Source organism: Dasypus novemcinctus, chromosome 24 (genome assembly GCF_030445035.2).
Source record: "Dasypus novemcinctus isolate mDasNov1 chromosome 24, mDasNov1.1.hap2, whole genome shotgun sequence".
In the NCBI taxonomy this organism is placed as follows: domain Eukaryota; kingdom Metazoa; phylum Chordata; class Mammalia; order Cingulata; family Dasypodidae; genus Dasypus; species Dasypus novemcinctus.
The window spans coordinates 66,343,067-66,366,224 of record NC_080696.1 but is presented as its reverse complement, the minus strand read 5'-3'; the positions used below and the strand labels follow the sequence as shown (position 1 = coordinate 66,366,224).

Here is a 23,158-nt window from a genome sequence, read left to right as displayed (position 1 = left end):
ATATTTCAGTGCTGAAAGAAAAATGCTGTCAACCAAGGATTCTATATCCAGCAAAATGAAGGAGACATTGCCATCCCCAGATGAGATCCCTGAGGGAGCTTGAAATCACCAGACTTGTCTTTCAGGACATGCTAGAAGGGGTCCCTCTGCTTGAAAGGAAAGGACGCTGGGCAGCGACTTGACTTCATATGAAGAACATCAGATGTCAGTTAAGGCAAGTATGTGAGTAAATACCAACCTAGTATCGTTGCAGTGTTGCCATAACTACGCTTTATAGCTCCTACATGCTTTAAAATACAAATTTATGAAAGATAAATATAAATCTAGGTTTATGAGGCACACAACATATAAAGGTGTAAATTCATGGAGAACTAAGTCCTGCTTTACCAGTAACTACTTTCTAACCAAAAGGTAGAGATGGGCAAAATGGATTAAAAAGCACAAACTATATGCTGTTTACAAAATACTCACCTTAAATCCAAAGACACTGTGGCAGTTTTATATCATTTATGAATTCCAAAAAGAAATATTGTGTTTGTAAGCTGGTCTGTTCCTCTCGGTGTGATACCTTTTGATTGTATTAGATTCAGCTGAGATGCCTTTGATTAATTATGTTAAGGTTAGGGCTTTGATTCGAGCACGTCATCAGGGCGTGCAGGGTTGAGTTCCCGCCCCCCTGGTGGGCTGTATAAACCGACACTCAGTTGAGAGCACGGAAGAAGATAAACAGAAGATACACAGAGGCATAGAGAGGGCTCCACAGACACGGAAGAGAGAACTTGTCAGCTTTGATCCTGTGGCCCCAGGGAGAGGAGCCACGTGTTTGACAGTTACAGCTGACCTTGTGAAGAAGCTAGAGTAGCTGAGCCCAGAAAGAAACAAGCCCTCTAGCCCACAGCTGAGATGGGAAGAGGCTGGGCCCAGGAGCTGCAAGAGGAAGAGGAGGGCTGGGCCTCGCAGACGTCGCCGCCATCTTGCTTCAACATGTGGCAATAGATGCAGGTGAGGAAGTACCTCTTAAGGTACCTTGAGTTGAGCTCTTTAGGGCCTTGTAACTGTAAGGTTATACCCCAAATAAATACCCTTTATAAAAGTCAACAGAGTTCTGGTACTTTGCATCAGCACCCCTTTGGCTGACTAATACAGATATCAATAAGGTGAAAGTGAAAGAATGGAAAAAATATTCCGTGCAAATAGTAACCCAAAGAAAGCTGGGGTGGCTACACCAGTATCAGACAGAACAGACGTTACAAGAGACAAGGAAGGACATTATGCACCGATAAAAGTCAATTGATCAAAAGTGATAATTTAAACATATGTGTGTGTGTATACACCTAACAGCAGAGCCCCAAATGGGGCAAACCTTGAAAGATTTAATGGAGAAACCCAGCTCTACAATAATAGCTGGAGACTTCAGTAGACCACTTTCAAAAATGACTAGAACCTCTAGAAAGAAGGTCAATAAGAAAATAAAGGGCTTGAACAATACTAAAAACCATACAGCGCAGGCCAACACAGCAGAGAGCCCTCCACCCACAGCTGCAGAACGCACATCCTTCTCCAGTGCATGTGGGTCATTCTCCAGGATAAGCCATATGAGGTCAGTAAGCAAGCATTGATAAATTTTTAAAAAGTGCAACTATACACAGCATCTTCTCTGATCACAAACGAATGAAGCTGGAAAACAGTAATAGAACTATGGTGCTGGGAAAACTGGATTTTCACGTGTATAAGAATGAAGTTTGTATATCACTTCATATACAAAATTTAACTCAACTTTGATCAACTACCTAAATACAAGAGCTAAAACCATAAAAGTCTTAGAAGATCACATAGGGACAAATCTTCATGACCTTGGATTTGGCAATCTATTCTTAGATACAACACAATTCATCTATATTAGGAATTTTTGTGCATCAAAGGACATTATCAAGAAAGGGAAAACATCATCTACAGAGTGGTAGAAAATAATTGCAGATCATACATCCGATAAGGGTTTAATATCAGGAATATATAAAGAATTTCTACAACTCAACAATAAAAACAAAACCAAAAAATCTTAATTTATGGGCAAAGGACTTGAATAGGTATTTTCCAAAGACATACAAATGGCCAAAAGGCACAGGAAAAGATGCTCAATAGCATTAGTTATTAGAAAGATGGAAACCAAAACTACCACGAGGTCCCATTCACTTACCCTCTGCCCAGGAGAGGAAAATAACAAGTGCTGGCAAGGATGTGGGGAAACAGAATCGCTCATACATTGTTACTAAGAATATAATGGGGCAGCCACTATGGAAAACAGTTTGGCAGTTCCTCTGAGCCAGCATTCCCACTTCTAAATACCCCCAAAGAATTGAAAACAGGGACTCCAACGGATATTTGCATGTAAGTGTTCACAGCATCATTATTTGCAGTTGCCAAAAGGTTAGAATCAATCCAAATGCTTATCAACAGGTGAATAGATAAACAAAACGTGGCACCTCCACAGAGTGGACTATTAGTCAGCCTTCAAAAGGAATCAAGTTCCGATACATGCTCTGATGTGGGCGAACCCTGAAAACGTGCTGAGTAAGCCAGAACAACTTGCGTGGTTCCACTTAACAAGCTATTTGGAATAAGCACCTTCCCAGAGACAGGAAACAGGTTAGAAGCTGCCAGGGGCCAGGGGAGGGCCGACGAGGAGCTCCCGCCTAATGGGGACGCGCCTCCGTGGGGGAGGTGTAGTGAAGGATGGCGGTGAGCGAGCAGAGCGGAGAATGCAGCGACCGCACCGGATCGCACACCTCTCTAATGGTCAAAATGGCTCATCTCATATGTTCCCGCAATAACATTTTTCCCCCCACTTTATATTTTAATTTGCGTTTAAAAATTAAGTAACAGTAAACAAATTTTCATATATGAATATGACCATTATAATTTTTTCAGAAAGTCTATTTGTATCCTTTCCTATTTTTTAATGAGATATTTCTATTTCTTTTTCATTATAATTCTTATTTTTTTCTTCTTCATTTTCTTTTAAACGTTAATTAAAAAAATATGAGGTCCCCATATACCTCCACCCCACCATGCCACCCCTCCCACATCAACAAACTCTTGCATCGTTGTGGCACGTCCACTGTACCTGGCGAACACATTCTGGAGAACCGCTGTAGCACATAGGAAACCTCAGCAAGATGTGCAGCTCTGATCTCTCAAGACGTGGCAGCTGGAGAGCGCGTCACCTCACCCTGGGTAACGAGGGAGCCGCTGCCGTGGACAGCCTGTGTGGATTTTGTTAGGAAGGGGCGAAGCGAGAGGCTCACAAGCGCCCACGCCGCCCTGGCCTGAGCCATCCCGGGGCGTGTGCAATGGTGGGGGAGGGCAGGTCCGCCTCCTTGGCTGGGCAGGGGCAGTGGGGGTGGACGGGGCTCTGATGCCATCCCTTCGGAGGTGGCCCCTGGCCCAGCTCTGTCCCCCCAGCGCCCAGCATGCACACCCGGGGTCAAGGGGACACCTGGCGTCCAGCATCCAGCTCCGGGCAGCCCCCCCCCCAAGGTGGGCTTGCTGTGACCCCTGGGAAAGACCCTCCCCTTGAAGAGCTGCCCCTTCCAGGAGGAACAGTGGTGCCGTGCTGGGGGCGCAGAACGAGGGGGGCTGCCGCACACCCCCCCGTCAGTCAGCTTCGCTGGCGTTGCTCTTTGCGCAGGAGAGACTGAAGCGCTATCCGCCTGCTAGGGGACCCTCTCCCTGCTGCTCAGGGGCTGCCGCGTGCTGCCCGCCGCACTTCGGGGCCCTGCATCCACAGCGGCCTTTTTTGTTTTCTTTTAGAGGAGGGACCGGGGATTGAACCCCAGACCTCGTACATGGGAAGCAGGCGCTTCACCGCTGAGCCACGCCCACTCCCTTGCTGCCCTGCGGAGGACCCCGGCCACGAGGGGTCAGTGGGAGCCTGGTGAAACCGTGGCCCCCGGGCCACTCAGCGCCCTCCTCCCCTCCCCGGCTTCCAGGGCGTGGGGTAGGAGCCGGGGAGCCAGCCATTCAGGGGTGGACTCCCCAGCACTGGGGACCCGACTTGGGGCTGCCCAGATGACCATTCCACACCCTCCCAGAGCAGGATGGCTGGAGCCACACTTCTAACGGGGCTGTGATCTCTAGGGACGTCACCTGTCCAAGCACGGTGCGTGGCCCCTTAGAGGGTCATGAGGTGGGAGACCCTCCCCAAGGCCTCGGCGAGCCCCTCGTTCTGGTGACAGAGGGACGAGGGCAAAGTGGCAGTGGGGCCTGAAGGGGCACCCCCACCCAGGCTGGTGCCGGCAGCCCGCAGCGCCGAAAGGGGGCACCCTGTGGGCAGGGGACCCCGGCGGGGGTGGCTGGGCGACAGGCAGCCACCCTGGGCTGGTGGGGGCCAAGTGCAGAGCCCAGCAGAGCTCACGGTCTCAGCTCTCTATGCCAGGCTGGGCCGGGGACACCCCCAAGACCCTCCCCAACACTGAGCCCGCCCAAGGGGGCTGCGATGACCACAAAGGCAGCGGGAGCCACGTGCTGAGTGGGGGCGGGTGCTGGGGGCCGTAGCCAGTATGGTGGGCCTGTGGGCCGAGGGAGCCGAGCGCCCCAAATGCAAGCTCTGGGCGGGGGTGCGCGTGCCCTGTGGCTCGTGTGCTTCATGCTGCCCCCACAGGCGACTTCCAGGGCAAGGCCACCGAACAAGGTCCTCCTTCACGCCCGACAAAGTCAAAGAGTTTATTCAGAAAAGGCCTTGGCACCGGATTAGGAAAACGGGCCCCTTCCCCAGACCCGCCACCCTCCTGCGTCAGTTTACAAAGAGCAGGGGGCGCGGGGCCCCAGCAGACGAGGAGGGAGGTCGAAGTCAGGGCTCCGGGATCCGCCCTCGCGCGCCGAGGGGACGGGGCCTCGCAGCGCGGCGGGCCCGCCAGACGCCCCTCTCGCCGGCGCCCGCGTCGCCCCGCGCCCCTGCCTTTAAGGCTCCCCGGGGCCCGAGGGCGGCGCCTCGCTCCCCCCCGGCCCGGGTCCTGCGGCCGCCGCGCCCTCCGAGGGGCTCCCCGGGGCGCCCTCCGCCGCCGCCTCGCGGGCCCCGCTCTCGCCCGCCCTGGGCTGGGGTTCGGGGCGCTGGGCGGGGGCGGCTCCCGGGGCGCCCGGCTCCACCTTCCTGCGCTTCCTCACGTCGTCGGCCGCCGTGGCCCCCGCGGGCTGGGGGCCGGGTTGCGCGGCCTCCCCGGGGGCCTGCTCCCCCGCGCCCCGGGGATCCGGGCCGAGGCCGCCCTGGCTGAGCGCGCAGCCCTCCAGGTTCAGCGCGATGCGCTCCACGTCCGCCGCGCCCTGCTCGCCCGCGCCAGGCGCGCGCCGGTACCCCTCGAGTTTCCGCTTCTTGCTCTCCTTGGGGCTCTCGGGCCCCTGCTCCTCGGACCCCGCCTCCTGGGGCCCCCCACTCGGCGGCCCGGGGTCCCCGCCCTCGGCCCTCCCCGGCCCGCAGGTCCGACCCTGGGCGCCCGCCTCCTCCGGGGCGTCCTCCTCGCGCTCGGCCGTGGCCGCGGGCGCGCGAGGCCGGAACGCCCGCAGCTTGTCGTGGGGTCCCCAGACGAACTTGCAGCGCGGCCGGAAGTGCTCCCAGGCGAAGTGCACGAGCTCGCGGCGCTGGCGGCGGCAGCGCACGGCGAACATGAAGTAGTCCAGCGCGCTCTGGCGCACGCCCGGCAGCTGCCGCCGCACCAGCGCCTCCTCCAGGAAGAAGCGCGCCAGCGGCGCCTGGAAGCGCTCGAGGCCCAGCTCGCCCAGCGACTTGAGGATGCGCGTGATGCGCAGGTTGTTGTGGCTGTGCCTGCGGGGCGGGGGGCGCCGGGTCAGGGGGCCGCGCTGCCCCGGGGAAGGCCATCCCGGCCCCTGGCCGCCAGGTGGGGACGTGGGGATCTGGGGAGCTGGATACCCCCAAGGTGGGGAGGCGCATGGCTGCAGGGCAGGGGGTCCCAGCTCCTGCACCCCAAAGCGCTCAGCCCAGCCAGGGACCCCGGGACGCTGCAGGTGGAGGCCCTGGAAAGGCCACCAAACGGGACACGTCCCCGAGGCGGGAAGGACCACAGCCCAAAGGCAAAACTGACTGCAGGGGCTTCCTAGAAGTCCCCCCCCACCAGGTGGGCAGCCCCCACAGACCAGGGAGCAGCCGGCTCGGCCTTCACTCCTTGCCCGGGGCACCCGGAGCCCCCTTCCTGGAGTGCCCCCCCCCCCCCCGCTGAGCCGCACGGGGGCGGGGGGGGGGTCCCCAGGGGCGGCTCACCAGTTCAGGTTCTGGAAGCGCTTCTGGTAGTTCTGGGCTCTGCGCACCGTGCCGCTGTCCCTGTCCTCGAGCTCGATCCCGTAGAAGCCCAGCATCAGCTCGTAGGCCTGCACGAAGCGCGCCATGGCCTCCCGGCAGCCTTTGAACGCCTGGAAAACGCCCCACGGGGCGCTCAGGCGGCCTCGCCGGAAGCTCCCGATCCCGGGCGATCCTGGGCGGCAGCAGCGCGGCGCCGACGCCACCCCTAGCTTCCTGACTTAACCCGAGAAGCCAGCTCTGGGAAGAGCCAGCCCCGGCCTCACTGACTGGAGGGCAGAGGGCAGAGGGCAGGGGGAGGCACCCTGAGCTCAAGGTCTCGCAGCCCAGGGGGCCTCAGGCTTGTGCTTTACCCACCCTGGTCCCCGAGGGAACCACTCACGCCATCTAGAACAAGGGCTGAGAGCGCCTGGGCTGGACCGATGCTCTCCGGCCCCTCCCCTCAAGGGGCAGCTTCTAAACCCGGCACCCCCACTCTGGCTGAACCAGGGGGTGAAGGGAGAGTCCCCATTATTCTGATCCTGCTCACAGCCTTGGGCCGGACTCCCCGACCTGAGGCAGATGGCCAGGGTGTTTCTCCAGAAGCCCCTGGGGCAGAGGCGAGGACCACTTTGGCGGGGGGGGGGGGGGGGGGGGGGGAGGATTCGGCTGAGGCTCCTTGTGCTCCTTCTAGAAGACTCCCAAAGGTGCAGGAAGCTTGCAGACCCCCCCCCCCCACGCTCACCTCGACCTCCCTGAGCGTGAGGGGCTTGGCGTGCCAGTTCACCCCCGGCTCCCGCAGAGGAAACAGCCTGTGGAGGAGAGGCGGCCGTGAGTCCAGTGCCCGCCCACTGCGCGGCCTTCGTGGGCTGCTGACCTCCCTGGCTCAGGCCCTCAGCCCTAGAGGAGGGGGCTGCCTAAAGCCTCCTTCCTGCGGCCTCCTCCACGTGCCCTGCTCGTAGGGTGAGGGTGGGGAGGGCAGCGGGCAGTGGGCGGGCTGGGTGCGGCCCACGGGACCCCGCCTGCCCACGGCAGGGCAGCGGGATGGCTGCAGCGCTGGCCCCGGCAGCCTGCGCGACCGGTCCTCTCTCCCCCCTCCTACCGGGCATGCTGCAGGCCCGCAAATGCCCCGGGCACAGGAGTTCTGCCCTCGCAACAAGGGACGTGACCTTCTGGGCACGTGTGGACGGTCTGGGAGAGAGTCCGGCCAGCGACCCCCGCCGCCTGTCTGTGGCGCTGAGGCCGTGCTCCCGGAGCCTGGCCCTCCACCAGCGAGCCTGCGCACGGCGCCGGCTGCCCCTCCAAGGCGATGTCGGGCCCACCTGCAGGGGACTGCAGGATGTGCCCGAGCCGCCCCTCAGTACCCAGCGACGCGCGTACGTGGCGCCACGCGTAGCTTGGACGCTGGCTTCAGGGAGGTCAGAGCACCCGGCCGGCGCCCCAGCCCCTGCGCTCGCCCCTGCCGCTGCTCACCACTGGATGTAGGAGTGGTTGTCCTCCAGGAGGTCGTACTTGTCCTTCCAGTTCTGGAGAATGTCCTCGATGAAATAGCCTGGGAGCCCCCACACAAGTCAGGCGAGACAGTCCCGCCGTGATCTCCAGAAAGCCCTCCCCCCCATGCTCCCTGGGGACCTTCAGGGTGCCTGGTGCCCAGCAGCGCCCACAGGACTGAAGATCTGCGTCTAACCCACCGGCGCTGGCTGCGGGGCCCTCGGCTCCTTTATACTCTGGAAGCCGGGCCCTCGCTGCCGGCCGAGGGCAGCCTTGGGCGAGACGGCGCCGCTGGGCAGAGGGTCTTAGCCGGCCTGTCTCTGCGGGAGGGCCTCCTGCACCCCCACCCACAGCCCGTTAGCCGTGGAGCTCCACGCGCAAACACGGGGCTTAAGGAACCTTCCGGCTTTTCGGCCGCAGGCTGTGGCAGTGACGCAGCTCTGCCCTGGCAGCGCAAAAGCAGCCGTGGACGGTACATCAAGTGGGCGTGGCTCAGCGCCAATGAAAGGTTACCTGTGGACGCTGAGATCTGAAGTCCACGTAATTTTCACACGTCATAAAATGGCATTCTGCTTTTAATTTTTTTTAGCCATTTAAAAACGCGAAAGCCCTTCTCGGCCTGGCTGTTTTCACAGTAAGGTGGTGAGGTCGAGTGGTGGCAGCGGAAGGCTGGTGCCTGACCAGCCTAAGCACTGACTTTGGTCCTTTGCTCGAAGTTTGCCAAGCCCTGGGCTTGGGGGCCTGGGGTCCCCTGGGTGGCCTCAAGGGGGCTCCCCAGAGCTATCTGAAGGTCACTGCCCCACCATAGAGCACCTCCCAAACAGGGGTCCCCAGTGCACCCAGCCAGGCACGGGATGGGGGGCACGCAGCGTTCAAGCTGAGACAGCCCCTGCCAGGAGAGGGTGGTGGTGGCGAGGCGGGCACCCACCGTTAGGCAAGAAACGGATCTCGTTCTTGTAGAAGCTCAGGTTTGGCATGTCCCCATTGCAGTCTCGCTCCACCAAATCCTGCAAAGAAATGCCACGAGACGCCTGTTCCCGGGCCACGCCGACCTCGCGCCATCCTGGAGGCCGGCCCAAGGTCCCTCTTCCCACGGGCAAGGACGGGCCTCCGCTGGGAGGATAGCAGCCCTTCTTGACAACCAGAGGGCTGGGGAGCCCCCCCGCCCCCCACTGCACTCGAGGCAGCCCAGCTCGCCTGAGGGGCGTCGAGTGCAGAGAACAGGGGTGGGGGGGAGGCCCCTGCACTGGAGGACACGACAGCCACCTCCAGGCGCCGCTGGGGTGGGGGGTGGTCGACACAGGCATGACGTTGTGGGATCTGCACCCCTGCAGCTGGTGCCGGTGTGCCCTGGGCCCTGGGCCCCTGGCGGTGCTGGGAGAGCCCTGGGCCCGTGCCCTGCGGCCCGGGCTGCCTCCTGCAAGGCGCCATGGCCAACGTGCCATGCTGGGTTCCGGCAGGACCCGGGACCTGCCGGCCTGAGACCTGGGGCTGGTGGACGTGTCCTCCAGCTGACATTCCCTGGAGGAGGAGAGTGCTGAGAACGGTGCCAAGGGAGGGGCACCGACGGGAGGCGTGCGGCTGTGCGGGCGCGGGGCACGTACCGGGTAGTGGCGCCGGTAGCGGCTCATGTCCCGCACGGCCCTCCAGTTCCGGGAGCAAGTCGTCCTGGCCTGGGAGGAGTTGAGAGTTGGACTGTGACCCCACGGGAAGCCCTCCCCAGTCCCCTCCGTGAGCCCCCCGGGCGAGGGCAAGGACCGGCTGTCCCCAGCCCCACTAGGGGCAGGCACGGCTCAGGGAGCCCCCGGCTGTCTCCCCCAGGCAGTGTTTTGGAGGGTCCCCAGTAGGCAGATTCAGAGCCTGGGAACGTCCCCGTCACCCGCGCGCAGTCGAGGCTGCCAGCCCCGGCGCCCCCCGGGGCCTGCCCCTTCCGCCCAGCCCCACCGGGGCCCTAGCACCCCTCACGCAGCCAGACCCTCTGGGAATCGGGCTTAGCATGTTGGGGTGGCGCACCCGCCGTGCAAACCCCCACGGGGTCCCCAACCCACCCGAAGTCCCCTCTCCCAGGCCCCGCCCCCAAGCTGTGACCCTGGTGGGATGGGGAGAGGCCCAGTCCACCCCTGCGTCCACCACTTCCGTGTCCCCTCCGGGGTCCCCCGTGGTCCTAGCGCGTCCCAGGGGCAGTGACCTCACTGTCTACACGCCCCGGAGGGACCCAGATCGCTCCCAGCAGATGAGCAAATGAAAACCCCAACGAATGAGACCCGGGCCGGCTCTGGGAACCTTCCGGCCCCCCCTCTCCTGGAGGACGGTGGCACCGGGGCCTGAGGACGGCGACTGGCCGGGTTGAGGCACTTCACTACCCCCCTCGGCCCCCAGGGAAAGATGGGCGGTAGCTGGAGGAGGGGCGCTGGGTCAACCAACGCAGCTACCAGGGTGAGGGGCACCGGCCCTGCCAAGGCTGCAGAAGGGGCAAGGGGCCCGAGAGGGTGTGCAGCAGCTGGGCGAGGGGGCAAGGGGCCCGAGAGGGTGTGCAGCAGCTGGGCGAGGGGGCAAGGGGCCCGAGAGGGTGTGCAGCAGCTGGGCGAGGGGGCAAGGGGCCCGAGAGGGTGTGCAGCAGCTGGGCGAGGGGGCAAGGGGCCCGAGAGGGTGTGCAGCAGCTGGGCGAGGGGGCAAGGGGCCCGAGAGGGTGTGCAGCAGCTGGGCGAGGGGGCAAGGGGCCCGAGAGGGTGTGCAGCAGCTGGGCGAGGGGGCAAGGGGCCCGAGCGGGTGTGCAGCAGCTGGGCGAGGGGGCAAGGGGCCCGAGAGGGTGTGCAGCAGCTGGGCGAGGGGGCAAGGGGCCCGAGCGGGTGTGCAGCAGCTGGGCGAGGGGGCAAGGGGCCCGAGAGGGTGTGCAGCAGCTGGGCGAGGGGGGTGGCAGCAGCTTGTGCTGGTGGAGGACCCTGGAAGGAGCACTGGTGGAGGGGGCAGGAGGCCAGGCCCATCCCAGCCTTCCCTGGCCCTGGCGCTGCCTGTCAGGTGGATTTCTAGACTTCTGGGCCAAGGGCCCAGGGACAAGACGGACCCTGGGGAGGCGCCCCCCCCCCCCCCCCGGCACAGCGTCAGCTTCCGCTTCTCCTCCAACTGCTCCGAGCTGCCAACAGCACAGCCCCGAGCAGGGACAGCCCACAGGCACTCTGCCGTGAGCTCAGGCTGGGGGCGCAGCAGGGGGGGCGGCCAGGCACCCTTGGGTTCTGGGGTCACTCGCTCCACCTGCTCCAAGACTGAGTTAAACCTGAGAGCTGGCGGCAGGGCCACGCGCGACCTGGGGCCGGCGGAGCGCGGCAGCGCGGAGGGGCAGGGGTGCCGGGCGCGGCGCGAGGGGCGGCGGGGGCAGGGGGGAGCCGGGGGAGGGGCGCCCGCACCCCCGGCCCGCAGCGCCGCGGGGCCCACCTGGAGGGCGCGGGGCCGCGCCGCCCGCGGCTGCTCCTCCGCGTCCTCGCCCTCCGCGCCCTCCTCCTCCTCGGCCTCCTCGCCGGCGTCCGCGTCCCCCGCGGCGGCGTCCCCGTCCCCGCCGCCCGCCGCCCCCAGGCCCTCCGCGTCCTCGTCCTCCCAGGTGGAGTCGCAGTCGGGGTCGTCCATGCTGGAGCGCGGGGCCGAGGCGGCGGCGGAAGCGAAAGCGAAAGAGGAGGAAGCGCGGGGGCGGGGCGGCGCGAGGGGAGGGGGAGGGGGAGGGGGAGGGGAGGGAGTGCAGGGGGAGGGGAGAAGAGGGGAGAAGGGGAGTGAGGAGGAGGGGGAGTGGAGGGGAGGGGCGGGGAGAGGTGGGGTGGAGAGAAGGGGAGAGGTGTGGCCCCTGGCTTTTGCACAGCGAGCTGCTAACGCCTCTGCCAGCGTGGTTTCCCCCAGGCTGTCCCCTCCATAGGCACCTCCCAGGATGACCCCAGAGGACTGTCCCCATGGTGGCCAGGCTGGCCCCGGCCCTGTGTGGTTACTTCTGACGGTAGGTGGAGGGTACCCCACAGCCCACCTTCCTGTCCTCCCGGCCCTGGGGCACGTTTGAAAATGTCCCCCCGCTGTCGTCTTAGGCGCCCTCTCCACCGCGCTGTCACGTGCTTCGTGAAGCCGCGAGTTCCTGTGCTTTGTAATCGCAGGCGAGGCGGCCCCCTGGCGGCGGCGGCATGGAGGAGGCCGGTGCAGCCGGTCCAGCACCCCGGCCTGGCCCAGAGTCGCTCCCCACTTCTGGAGCACCTCCTGGGGTGGCTCCCCGAGTGCCAGGGAGCGGGGTTCCTTCTGGGCCGGTCTTGCCTCCCCCCCAGGCTGGCCGAGACCACAGCCCCTTCTGCAGAGGCGGGGATCCGGAAGCGCCTTCCTGACTGACTGGACCTGGGGATGACCCCGGGGGCCTTGGGTCACGCCCTGAGTCACAGGGGGCAGCCCCCTCCCAGGCATCCAGCGGGCCGAGGTCTTGGGGGAGCTGCTGGTCCCCAGGGCAGGCTCCTCGGCCCCTGGTTCCCCATCCAGACTTCCGCACGGCTGGGGTCGGCGTGGCCTCAACGGCCCGTGTTGGGCATCCTGCGCTCCAGCGCCCAGCACCATTCTGAGGACCGAGGCGCCGTCAGCCACATCACAGGTGCTGCCTTTGCTGGGCACAGTCCTGGGCGGCTGTAGAACCAACTTAGTGGCCTGCAGGAATGCCCCTTCAGGCTCAGCTTTGCGGGCAGGAGCGCGGGCGCAGGCCGCGGGGCCACCTGCTGTCTCGGCTGCAGCTGCGGCTCATCAGAGGCTCGTGCAGAGAGCGGTTGGCTTCCAGGCTCCCTCAGCTTGCTGGTAAAATTTACCCCCATGTGGGTGTGGGTCTGAGGTCCCTGTCCTCCTTGGGTGGGCAGGACTCCGGACCCACATCCCCATTTCCATTGGTGGTAGGCCGGGGCCCGCTCCCAGGGCCCGGGCAGCTCACGACAGGGCACTTCCTCTCCCAAGGCCAGCGGGCAGCCTCGCTCCTCCGCTAAGAGTCTTACGCAATCTGTCAGTCTGTCATAACCTGAAGTGCTGTGGCGTTCCCCTTGCTTTGGAGCAGCAGGCTCGGGAGGGAGCGCTGCTGTCCCAGGCACCGGGCAGGAGTGGCTGGGGTCATGCCGGGGCTGTGGGCCTCTAGCTGGCTTGAGGGGCCTCCCAGGAGCCTCTTCTGGGGCTGGGAGGTGGCCGGACGTGCTTGTCCTCTCTGCCATGCCGGCAGCTTTCAGGCGGCTGGAAACCACTCTCGGTGTAATGCCCCTGGCTGTGGGCACCTGACTCAACGTCTGCCTTGGGCACCGCTGGGGGGACCGAGCCCTTGAAATGGGTAGTGGGAGTGGCTCCTCTAGGTAAGGTTCTCATGTAACTACTCCACTTTATTGTCTCAAACACTAGCTGGACTCACAGCCGGCTGTGGCCACAAGGCCAGGCTCTGGGGGCGTTAGTGCGGGCAGACAGCTGGCTCGGCGTCCCTTCCCCAGCCTGCAGGCCAGCTGACAGCGAGGACGCCCTCGGACCTCAGGCTGGCCTTTGCTTGGGGACCAGGATTGCTCCCCGCAGGCTAAGGGCCTTCTGGGTTCTTACAGGTTCTAAAATACAAATGCATAAAAAAGTAATGATAAGTCTACGATTTGGGGCATACAATATATAAAGATGTAATTTCTAAGAAGTACAACAAAAGGTGTGGGGACAGAGGAGTATAAGAACAGTGTAGTGTGAGCTACTGAAATTAAGTTTAGGATGTTAAATTTATGCCCCATGGTAACCACAAGACAATATATGAAAAATGTATACGGAAAGAAATAAGAAGGGACTCAAAATGGGACATTACCAAAAAAATCAAACCAATATGAAAACATTGAGGAAAAAAAATAGGCTTAAGACTTACAGGGAAACGGACTTTGGCCCAGTGGTTAGGGCGTCCGTCTACCATATGGGAGGTCCGCAGTTCAAACCCCGGGCCTCCTTGACCCGTGTGGAGCTGGCCATGCGCAGTGCTGATGCGCGCAAGGAGTGCCGTGCCACGCAAGGGTGTCCCCCGCGTGGGGGAGCCCCACGCGCAAGGAGTGCACCCGTAAGGAGAGCCGCCCAGCGTGAAAAGAAAGTGCAGCCTGCCCAGGAATGGCGCCGCCCACACTTCCCGTGCCGCTGACGACAACAGAAGCGGAAAAAGAAACAAGACGCAGCAAATAGACACCAAGAACAGACAACCAAGGGAGGGGGGGAAATTAAATAAATAAATAAATCTTTAAAAAAAAAAAAAGACTTACAAAGACCAAATAACAAAGCGAGAGAAGAAAGCAGGCATCATCCATAGTTCCTTGAAATGTAAATGCATTAAATTCTCCAGTCAAGGGAAGCGGACTTGGCTCAGTGGTTAGGGCCTACCACATGGGAGGTCCGCGGTTCAAACCCCGGGCCTCCTTGACCCGTGTGGAGCTGGCCCACGCACAGTGCTGATGCGTGCGAGGAGTACCCTGCCAAGAAGGGGTGTCCCCCTGTAGGGGAGCCCCACGTGCAAGGAGTGCACCCCGTAAGGAGAGCTGCCCAGCGCAAAAGAAAGTGCAGCCTGCCCAGGAATGGCGCTGCACACACGGAGAGCTGACACAGCAAGATGACGCAACAAAAAGAAACACAGATTCCCATGCCGCTGACAACAACAGAAGTGGACAAAGAACACACAGTAAATAGACACAGAGAACAGACAACTTGGGGGGCGGGGAAGGGGAGATAAAATAAATAAATCTATCTTTAAAAAAAAATTCTCCAGTCAAAATGCAGAGATTGGCAGAATAAACAAGCAGGGTCCAACTATATGCTATTTGCAAGAGACCCATCTTAAATTCAAAGGTAGAAGGAGCTAGAACAGCCAGAAATAGCTACGTACAGTAGGAGAAACAGATTGAGAGGTAAAGAATTGTCTATTTTTTGTTTATTATTATTACTGAAATAATGAAAATGCTGTAATAATGATGTGATAAATGCACAACTATGTGATTATACCAAATATCACTGTACACTTTGGGTGAATTGTATGCTTTCTTAATACGTATCAATAAAACTGATTTGTTAGAAAAAAACTCAACTTCATAAAATTAAAAAAACAACAAAGGTACAAGTAGGTTGAAAGTAAAACATGAACAAATAAACATACAAATAGTAATGAAGGGAGCTGTGGTAGCTACACTAATATCAGATGAAATAGACTTTAAATAAAAAACCTGTTATGAGGGACCAAGGGCACTAAAATCTGATAAAAGTGGTCAGTTTGACAAAACATAACAATTATAAATTCATAGGCACCTCAGAGCCCCAAAATATACAAAGCAAATATTGACAGATTTGAAGGGAGAAATAGATGGCTCCGTATTTTAACGTGGTGAAGAGAAGACATTTTAGGTTGTGTAAGTTTCTAGCATAAAGCCTGAAAACGCAGAGGTGACTCCTAAAGTAAACCCTGGGCTGCGTTTCTAGTACAATGGACGGGCGCTCTCCCACCTGTACCAGGCGCCACGCGGGTGGCAAGTCACTAGTAACAGAGCAGCGAGAGGCCGTGCTGGAGCTATTTTCTCCATGATTTTTCCTGTAAATCTGTAACTCCTGAAGAGCAAACGAAAAACCACCAAGTGAACGCACGCGGCCTGGGCACTGCCCCAGAGAAGCCTCAGGGGCTGGGACGCACGGGCCTGCGTGGGCCACGGTGCGCGGGCGGTGCCCGGGTTCAGGCCTCGGGAACCACGAACACTTCACACCTCTGTGGCGGCTTGGAGCTGCGCACCCCAGAAAACCGGGCGCTTGAGCCCCCACGCCTGGGCTGTGGCTGGGCCACTGGGTGGTGCGTCACTTCAGCCCCGGGGGGCCCGGCTGCAGCGGGAAGGGAGCGGCCAGGCCGGGCAGGCCCGGGCCTGGCTCCTCTGCTGAGGCCCCTCCTGACCGAGCCCCCCGCCCGTCCTGCCATCTCCTGGAGCCCGAGGAGGGCCGCGGCCCGGGGGCAGGCAGCCAGGGCCGCAAGGCAGCTGGCCCGAGGGCCACTCGCAGCGTTTCGAGTGGTAAGGTTCACTTCGCAGGCTTTCCCGGCCACCGTCCGCCGCTCCTGGCTGGACTCCCAGCTTGGGCCGTGCCACCTGCAGCCACCTGCTCCCCGTTGCCGGTAGTCCCCAACTTTTCCGGGGCCAGGATCCCCGCCGCGGGTCATGGCTCCAGCAACAGGACCGTGGAAAAGGGTTGCCACGTGCCGCTGGCTCGACGGGGGGACCCCGGGAGCGCCTCCGTCCCCCCTCGGCCGCGTCCTCCTCCAGGAGGCGGGGTTCCGGAGGCCCTGGCCACGTGCCAGCCGAGCAAGCCACCCTCTCGAGAACCCCTCCCCGGCCCTGCCCCTCCCCAGGAGGACGCTGACGCGGAAACGACCGAGAGGACGTGTCCCACCCCCACAGAAGAGGTCAGTCCTCGGCTGGAGGCCGTGGCGCCTCCCAGGCAGCGGGCCGCCCCCCAGGTACAAACTCCTGCCCGGGCCCAGCACACGGGGTGGGCAGAGGACAGGCTGGGGGCCGGCCGCTTCCCGGGTGGGCTGGTGGCTGTTAATGTGGACAAGGCCGTGGGGGCAGGCTTGGTGCAAGCAGCTCCCGACCCCGTGCCGGGCGAGTCCCGTGGCACGGGCCCCTGGCTCTGCCTCAGCTGCAACAGGCGAGTTGGCGCCCCTGGGGTGGACTCAACAGACGGCTGGAGGCCCACTCCCGGCGGGGGTCAGGGGCTCCCTGGGGCGACAAACTGCAGATCCACTGCCTTTTGTCAAGGGAGACGGGGGCCGAGTGGCAGGCCGGGGGAGAGTGTCCTTCTCTCCTGGGCACGTGGGAGGACAACAGAGCCTGACACAGCCGAGCCTGCGGGGCGGGTGTGCGCTCGGCTCCTCCTCGGTAGACACTGTGTATCGAAGTGACCGTGGGAAAGCACCTAGGCACGCTCCTCAGGTACGTGTAGGAGACACATACAAATAAAACCAACTGAGTTTGGCATCAAACTCAGCCGATGCCAGGCTCGTTTTCCGTGCTTTAATGTTTCCAGCAAGCACACAAGTCCCTCTCCACAAACACCGTGGCCGCCCTCCTCAGCTGGCGGGCGTGCTGCCTGCTCACTCACTCACTCACTCTTTGAAAGCTATGCAGTAATACAAAAATAACTGCTACAAATTCTCAGTATCTGGCATACAAAAACTGAGCAAAAAATTTCTCAGTGTTCATTACCTTAAAACAAAACGTCTCAGAAAAAACACAGGTTTAACTTCTGCATCATGTTTTCATATAAAATGCTAACAAAATAGGCTTCTTAAAAATTAAATAGTGAAGTATGAACCAAATTATATACATCTTTACAGTACAAACCAACGAGGCGAAGTGTCCCGTTCTCGGGCTGCGGGGCGAGCGGCTGCAGGGGCGTGGTGGGGCTGGCGTGGCTCCCGAGGCCACGTTCTCCTCATAGTGCTTTTTGTTTAGAAAGAGGCTGATGGTGGCCAGAGACCAGACAGTCGCTTCTGCGGACAGTGCGAAGCAGGGCCTTTGTTGCTGGCCCCAGGCCCCGCGCTTGGCCTGCTCAGCAGGGCGCCTGGCAGGTGCTCGACGGGGCACAAGGGAAGCCACGTGTCCTTGCGGGAAGAGGGAGCTCAGACCGCTACACGCTGGACCCCACGGCTGGCAGCACCCCCACCGGAGCTCAACGGTCACGCTCGGCGGCAGCCTGGCTGGGTGGGCAGCCCTGGGCGTCACTGCCAGGCCGCGTGGCTCTGCGGCCTGCACCCGGCCCAGCCCGTCCTGGCGCTCTGCCCACCGCCCAGGGACCAGGGTCTAGGTGCGGCGCCGCTTGGCAGCGCTGGGGCTGGACGGGTTGCTGTTGGCCGTCAGGACCTTGTCAGTGACGCGGCTGCGCTTGCGCTTGTCGGCCCCGTCTTTGGCCCCCGGGTCGGAGGAGCTCTTGTCCTTCTCTCTGCTGGACTTTTCCGTGGCCTTCCCCAAACTCCCTGAAGATGAGAACACTGAGAGAGAGAAGCATCTGGCTGCGACTCAAACTGCCCCGGACGACGCGGACCTCGCTCCGTCCTGCTTGGCTTAGGGGACTCGGTCCACTGACGTGTCCCCTGGAGCCTGGAAGGCTGCTGCTGCTTTTCTTTTTTTTAAGTATAAAAAGCTTGATTTGGCTCAACTGGGAGCCACTAAACACAGCTCAGATCACAAACAAATGGATCACATGAAACATTCAGAGGATCGCAAGGTCACACACAAAATTAGCACCTCTGAAGGCCAAGTGAGGACAGGAAAACGACCTGTCTCCCGCACCAAACCCACAAGCCACCAGGATTCTATGGGTATCAGAGTCGCGAGAAGCACCCTAGAGGCACCCACGCGTCTGCCTTTCAGGCCCCTTCCAGTAGAGGCAGGGAGGGAGGGTGAGCAGTCAGAGCTCCGGTGTCGGGTGCGCCTTCCTAGTCACTCCCAGAGCATCCGAGAAGGGGCGAGCTGCAACCCCAAAGCCAGAGGCTCCTTCCTGAGCCGCAGGCCCCTGCATACGGCCCCCGGCCTGGCCTGGCCCTCCCGCCGTGGATGTTCCACCACAAGCACCTCAGGGTCCCCTCAGGCTGCGAGGACATCATGCGGCACACTGTCCAGGCCGCACCACCATGTGCGCCTCACCGCACAGAGCCGACCCTTCCCTGGGCCTGCGCTGTCCTTTGCTGGGCAGGGCCGCCCTGGGGAAGGTTCTCCGGCAGCCAGGTGACCTCTGACCCGCTCTACTCCAAGTGAACCCCCAGGCACGGCGGCGGCGCGTGTCCTGGCGGGGTCCTCAGCCCCGGGGCTGCCCCTCTGCTCGTGGAGGCCGCGGCGGGCGTGCTTATCCCCCGCCAGGCTGAACCACGTCGCCTGCTGCTCTGCCAGCCCGCGGGGGGCCGAGCCTGCCCACCTGGGGCGAGGGCCCACGCCCACTTACTGTCGTCAGCCCCGCTGTGGGGGTCCACGTCCTCCTTCATCTCCTCCTTCATCTCCTCTTCGATGGTCACTTTTCCTGCGGGGGAGACGCTGATGTTTACAGGGAAGCGGCGGGGGGAGATGCAGCCTCCCTGGAGGGGGTGCCCGTCAAGGTGGCAGAGGCACAGAGCAGCCCCAGCCGGAGGGGCCTCAGGCGTGGCCCTCGGGGCCTGCTCCTTGGCAGGAGCCCCAGAACCCGAGAGCCCTCCCCGCCCAGGCCGCGCGGAGCGACGCCCCCACCCTGGAGCCCCCCACACTTGCCTCCCACCCTCCGCTCCCCAGCGCCTGCCTCTCCTGACCCCAGGCCTGAGCCCAGGTCTCACCTTCCCGGACCTCCTGAATGATCTCTTCAGGAAGCACGAAGTTCCTCTCCGGATTCGGGAATGGGAGAATCTCAGACTCATGCTAATACCAAATACAACGTTTTAATTTATTAAGAAACCAAGAAAAGAAATGTGACTTTAACCACTGATTAAAAACGCACAGAAGCCCACCCGGGAGCACCTACAAGCACATGACCACCTGGAGGAAACGGGGTGCACGCGGGGAGGGGGCGCAGGGTCGCCTGCTCTATCCCTCGTCACAGCTGCACCGTGGGCTCTGCAGGGAGGCCCCAGAAGGCAGGGACGGCGTGAAAGCCACCTAGAAGGGTGCTGAGAGGGCGCCTGGGGTCTGAGGCACCCAACAGGCCGGATGCCAGAGCGGTCCCCACGCCAGGGACGCACGCACGCCAGGGCGGCCCCCACGCCAGGGACGCACGCACGCCAGGGCAGTGGCAGCGGCAGGCACTGGCCCAGCCCACACGCGGCAACTCTTAGCATGCGAGCGTGTCCCCCGAGGGAGTGGGCAAGCCCACACACCACCCAGAGGGAGAGCGAGGGCCCAGCTCCCATCTACAAGGGCAGGCCGTGGATGCTGATGGTGCCATGGGCGGGGAAGCCACACGGCCAGGGCCAGCTGGGAAGCCGGGCAAGGGGCAGAGCTGGCAGGAGATGGGGTCTCCAGCAGCCCCCCTACAGGCGCCCTCAAATCAGTCTCTTGGGGTGGGGTGTCCAGGACCTTGAGTGCTTCTGGAATCAGCCACAAAGGGACCCCATGGTCTAAAAGAGTGACACCCCCAAATTCTCGACCAGCTGTGATGAGGCCAGGTGCCACCCAGGGGTGGGGTGGAGCCCGGGGCGGCCCCCTGGCACCTGCGAGCACCCCTGGGCTGGACTGCTCAGCCCCAGGTCCCCCGCCATCCCCCGAGCCGGGCGTCTGCACCTCACGGGGGAGATCACACCCCAGACCCACCTGTCTGCGTGCACTGCGGCAGGAGCTCCCCCAGCACGGGGACAGCCCCATCGCCCCAGCCTCTGGCCTGCTGCAGGTCTAGAGCCGGGGCTCAGAAGCGCCTGGAGCCACGTCCCCAGGCCCTCTCACGAGTGACCCCTCAGCATTACAGGGGCTGGTTCAGAGGGCGACCTTGGGGACCCCACAGCCTGGCTTTGAATCCAACTCTGCCGAGCTGCTAGCTGGCCCTCGGCGCCTTGGTCCCCGCGCCCCTGTGGAGTGGGCGTGCTTCTCCCAGCGGGCAGGGCCGGGCGCCGCCCAGAGGCAAAGGGCACCGGTTGCTGCAGGGGGCTGGGCAGGCCGGGCCCCTCCAGCTCACGGCACATCTGGTGACCAGGCCCGAGCCACTCGGGGGGGCAGCAAGCCCTGCCCCCGGTGGCCTCAACCCCAGCTGCTCGCCTAGGAGCAGCTCGGGTTCCGGGGTGCTTGCCACTGGCCGGGCCTGCCTCCGCGGCTCCCGGCCCCCACCTCCCTGGGCGACTGCAGTTAGCTCCCACACCCAGCCAGGAAAGGGGGCACAAAGGACGACAGAGAGCAGCGGCAGGGCGTCGGGGGCCGGCGTGGCCCGAGTCCAGCCTGGCAGGCGCAGGCTGGTCCCCTGAGTCCAGCCGGGCAGGCGCAGGCTGGTCCCCCGACACTGCCACCTGTCCCCTGGCTGCGCGCTGTCTTTAGGGCCCTGGCCCGTCAATGCCCTGCAGCTTCCTCTGCTGGGCCGTCCCCATCTCTCTGGCTGTCCAGGCTCGCTGGCTCTCCTCCCACCCGGCGCCTCTGAGGACAGGCACCCTGCCGGCCTGGTTCCTGCAGGAGCCACCGTGGCTACCCTGTGACTTCCCGTGACTGACAAGGACCTGGAGACCCTGGGGACGTGGCCACGGCCCCCCTCCCAGGCCTGCCAAGGCCTCTCCCTTCCCTTCAGGTCTCAGCTCCAGGCCGGCCTGGGGAGGCCTTTACTGACCCCCACCACGGCAGCGCCCCCACTTCGCCGGGGCTCGTGCACGGCGCTACTTGGGGCTGTCCTCCGCAGTGACAGAAGCTCCCTGACCACAGTCCCTGGAGCAGGGCGAGGGGTGGGAGCAGGGGTGGGAGCTGCCCCGCCCCTTCCCCTCGGGGCGGGCCCCTGGGGCCTCACCAGTGCCTGCATGTCGTACATGGTGCTCAGGTGGTCCCAGATGACCTTGGAGGGGACCTGCCGCCCGATGTTCTGGCTGAACTTGTCCCGGATGCAGATCATGTGGAAGTGCCGGTTCACACCTGCGGAGGGGGCAGGGGTCGGCCCGGGGCGAGGGCGAGGGCAGAGGGCAGAGGGCAGAGGGCAGAGGGCAGAGGTGGAGCGGCCGGGGGGAGGGCGGGCCTCGGCGCCCCCGCCCCGCCCCCACCCCGACAGTTGCCGCGGCCGCCCCGCCCCCACGCGAGCCCGCGGCCTCCGCGCGCGCTCACCGACGGGCTTGTGGCCCAGCATGGCGTGGAAGAGGCACACCTCCACCTCGGGGCTCCACACCACCGTCTCCTCCGCGGGGCTCGTCGCCGCCTCCCCCGGGCCCTTGTCGCCCGCGGCGCCGCCACCCACCTCCGCTTCCCCCATGGCCGCGGCCGGCCACCAGCCCGGCGCGAGGAGGCGCGGCCACCGGCCCGCGCAGGCGCAGACGCCGGCGCGCGCTCGGGCCGGGCCCACGCGCGGGCTCGCGCGCCGGCGCAGGCGCAGTTAACGGCGTTGCCAGGGGCCCGGGCGCTGGCGTGCGCCCGCGGCGCCCCCTGGCGGCCAGGCTGGGCAGCCCTTCCCCGCAGCCTGCGCCCGCTGCTTGGCGCAGGTGCCGGGTATTTAAAACCTGAGCGTTTGAGAAAGTACGTTAAGGAGAAACGCTCCATCAAAATGAAAACTTTTATGCTACGAGGAACACCATCCAAAAAGGTGAAAAGACAACCCGCAGAATGAGTGAAGATATTTATTTGCAAGTCATGTATCTCATTGGGAACTCATATACAAACTATGTAAAGGACACTTGCAGCACAATAATAAAATGACAAACAACCCAGTTAAAAAATGGGCTGAGTACGCGAAGAGACCTTCCCCCAAAGAACGTAAGCAAATGTCGGATAAGCACAGGAAAAGATGCTCAACATCATTAGTCATTAGGGAAACGCAAAGCAAAACCACCATGAGATACCCACTAGGATGGCTGTGATTAAAAAAATGGATGGTGACAAGTGTTGGTGAGGATGTGGAGAAATTGGAACCTTCCTGGATAGCTGGTTGGAATGTAAAATGGTGCAGCTGCTGAGCAAAATATAGTTGGGCACTTTCTCAAAATGTTAGACATAGTTTTACCACATGATCCAGAAATTCCACTCTTAAGTGGAATTCACCCAGGAGAATTGAAAAGAAATGTCCACTCAAAAGATTGTACATGCTTCATGTCAGCACGATTCATAACAGACAAGAAGTGCAAATCTGTGCCCGTCGACAGACAAATGGATAAACAAAATGCCATCTAGGCATACAATGGAATATTATTTACCCATAAAAAGGAAGTGAGTTTTTTTCAACTTTATTCTTAAAGAAGTTTTAGATTTCAGGAAAAATTACATAAAAAATATAGGGGATTCCCATGTCCCCCATCCCTCCCCCTCTCACATTTTCCCCTATTAATGACATTTTTAATTAATGTGGTACATTTTGTTACAATTGATGAACAAATATCCAATCATTGCTACTAACCATGGTCTATAGTTTACATTGTGGTTTACACTTTCCACCATGCAATTTTATAGGCTTTGACAAAATGTATATTGACCTGTATCTGTTATTGCAGTGTCACGCATAATAAGTCCAGTGTTGCAAAAATGGCCCCATGTTCCACCTATTCTTCCCTCTCCCTCCCCTTAAAACCTCTGGTGACCACTGCCTTTATTATTATTATATTTTTTAAAGATTTATTTATTTATTTAATTCCCCCCCTCCCCCGGTTGTCTGTTCTCTGTGTCTATTTGCTGCGTCTTGTTTCTTTGTCCACTTCTGTTGTCAGCGTCAGGGGAAGTGTGGGCG

At 61.4% G+C, this 23,158-nt stretch overlaps 2 protein-coding genes across 3 annotated transcripts; both read right to left on the bottom strand.

The window, feature by feature from the left end:
- Window positions 1–4,708: 4,708 nt before the first annotated feature.
- OGFR (opioid growth factor receptor) lies at window positions 4,709–11,872 on the bottom strand. 2 transcript variants are annotated; one of them, XM_058287297.2, is made up of 7 exons: window positions 11,784–11,872; window positions 9,382–9,450; window positions 8,706–8,784; window positions 7,760–7,838; window positions 7,032–7,098; window positions 6,272–6,420; window positions 4,709–5,818 (listed from the first exon to the last, which is right to left on the bottom strand). In XM_058287297.2, exons 2-7 carry the CDS (start codon window positions 9,406–9,408, stop codon window positions 4,960–4,962), a joined length of 1,260 nt encoding a protein of 419 aa, XP_058143280.1. In that variant the 5' UTR covers window positions 9,409–9,450; window positions 11,784–11,872; the 3' UTR covers window positions 4,709–4,959. The 2 variants fall into 2 exon arrangements, with proteins under 2 accessions (XP_058143280.1, XP_058143279.1); XM_058287296.2 differs by lacking the exon at window positions 11,784–11,872 and adding an exon at window positions 11,210–11,448.
- Window positions 11,873–16,804: 4,932 nt separating this feature from the next.
- Window positions 16,805–21,732, bottom strand: MRGBP (MRG domain binding protein). The gene is made up of 5 exons (XM_058287298.2): window positions 21,553–21,732; window positions 21,245–21,366; window positions 19,107–19,188; window positions 18,746–18,820; window positions 16,805–17,795 (listed from the first exon to the last, which is right to left on the bottom strand). The coding sequence occupies exons 1-5, from the start codon at window positions 21,695–21,697 to the stop codon at window positions 17,608–17,610; spliced, it is 612 nt and encodes a 203-aa protein (XP_058143281.1). The 5' UTR covers window positions 21,698–21,732; the 3' UTR covers window positions 16,805–17,607.
- Window positions 21,733–23,158: the final 1,426 nt, after the last annotated feature.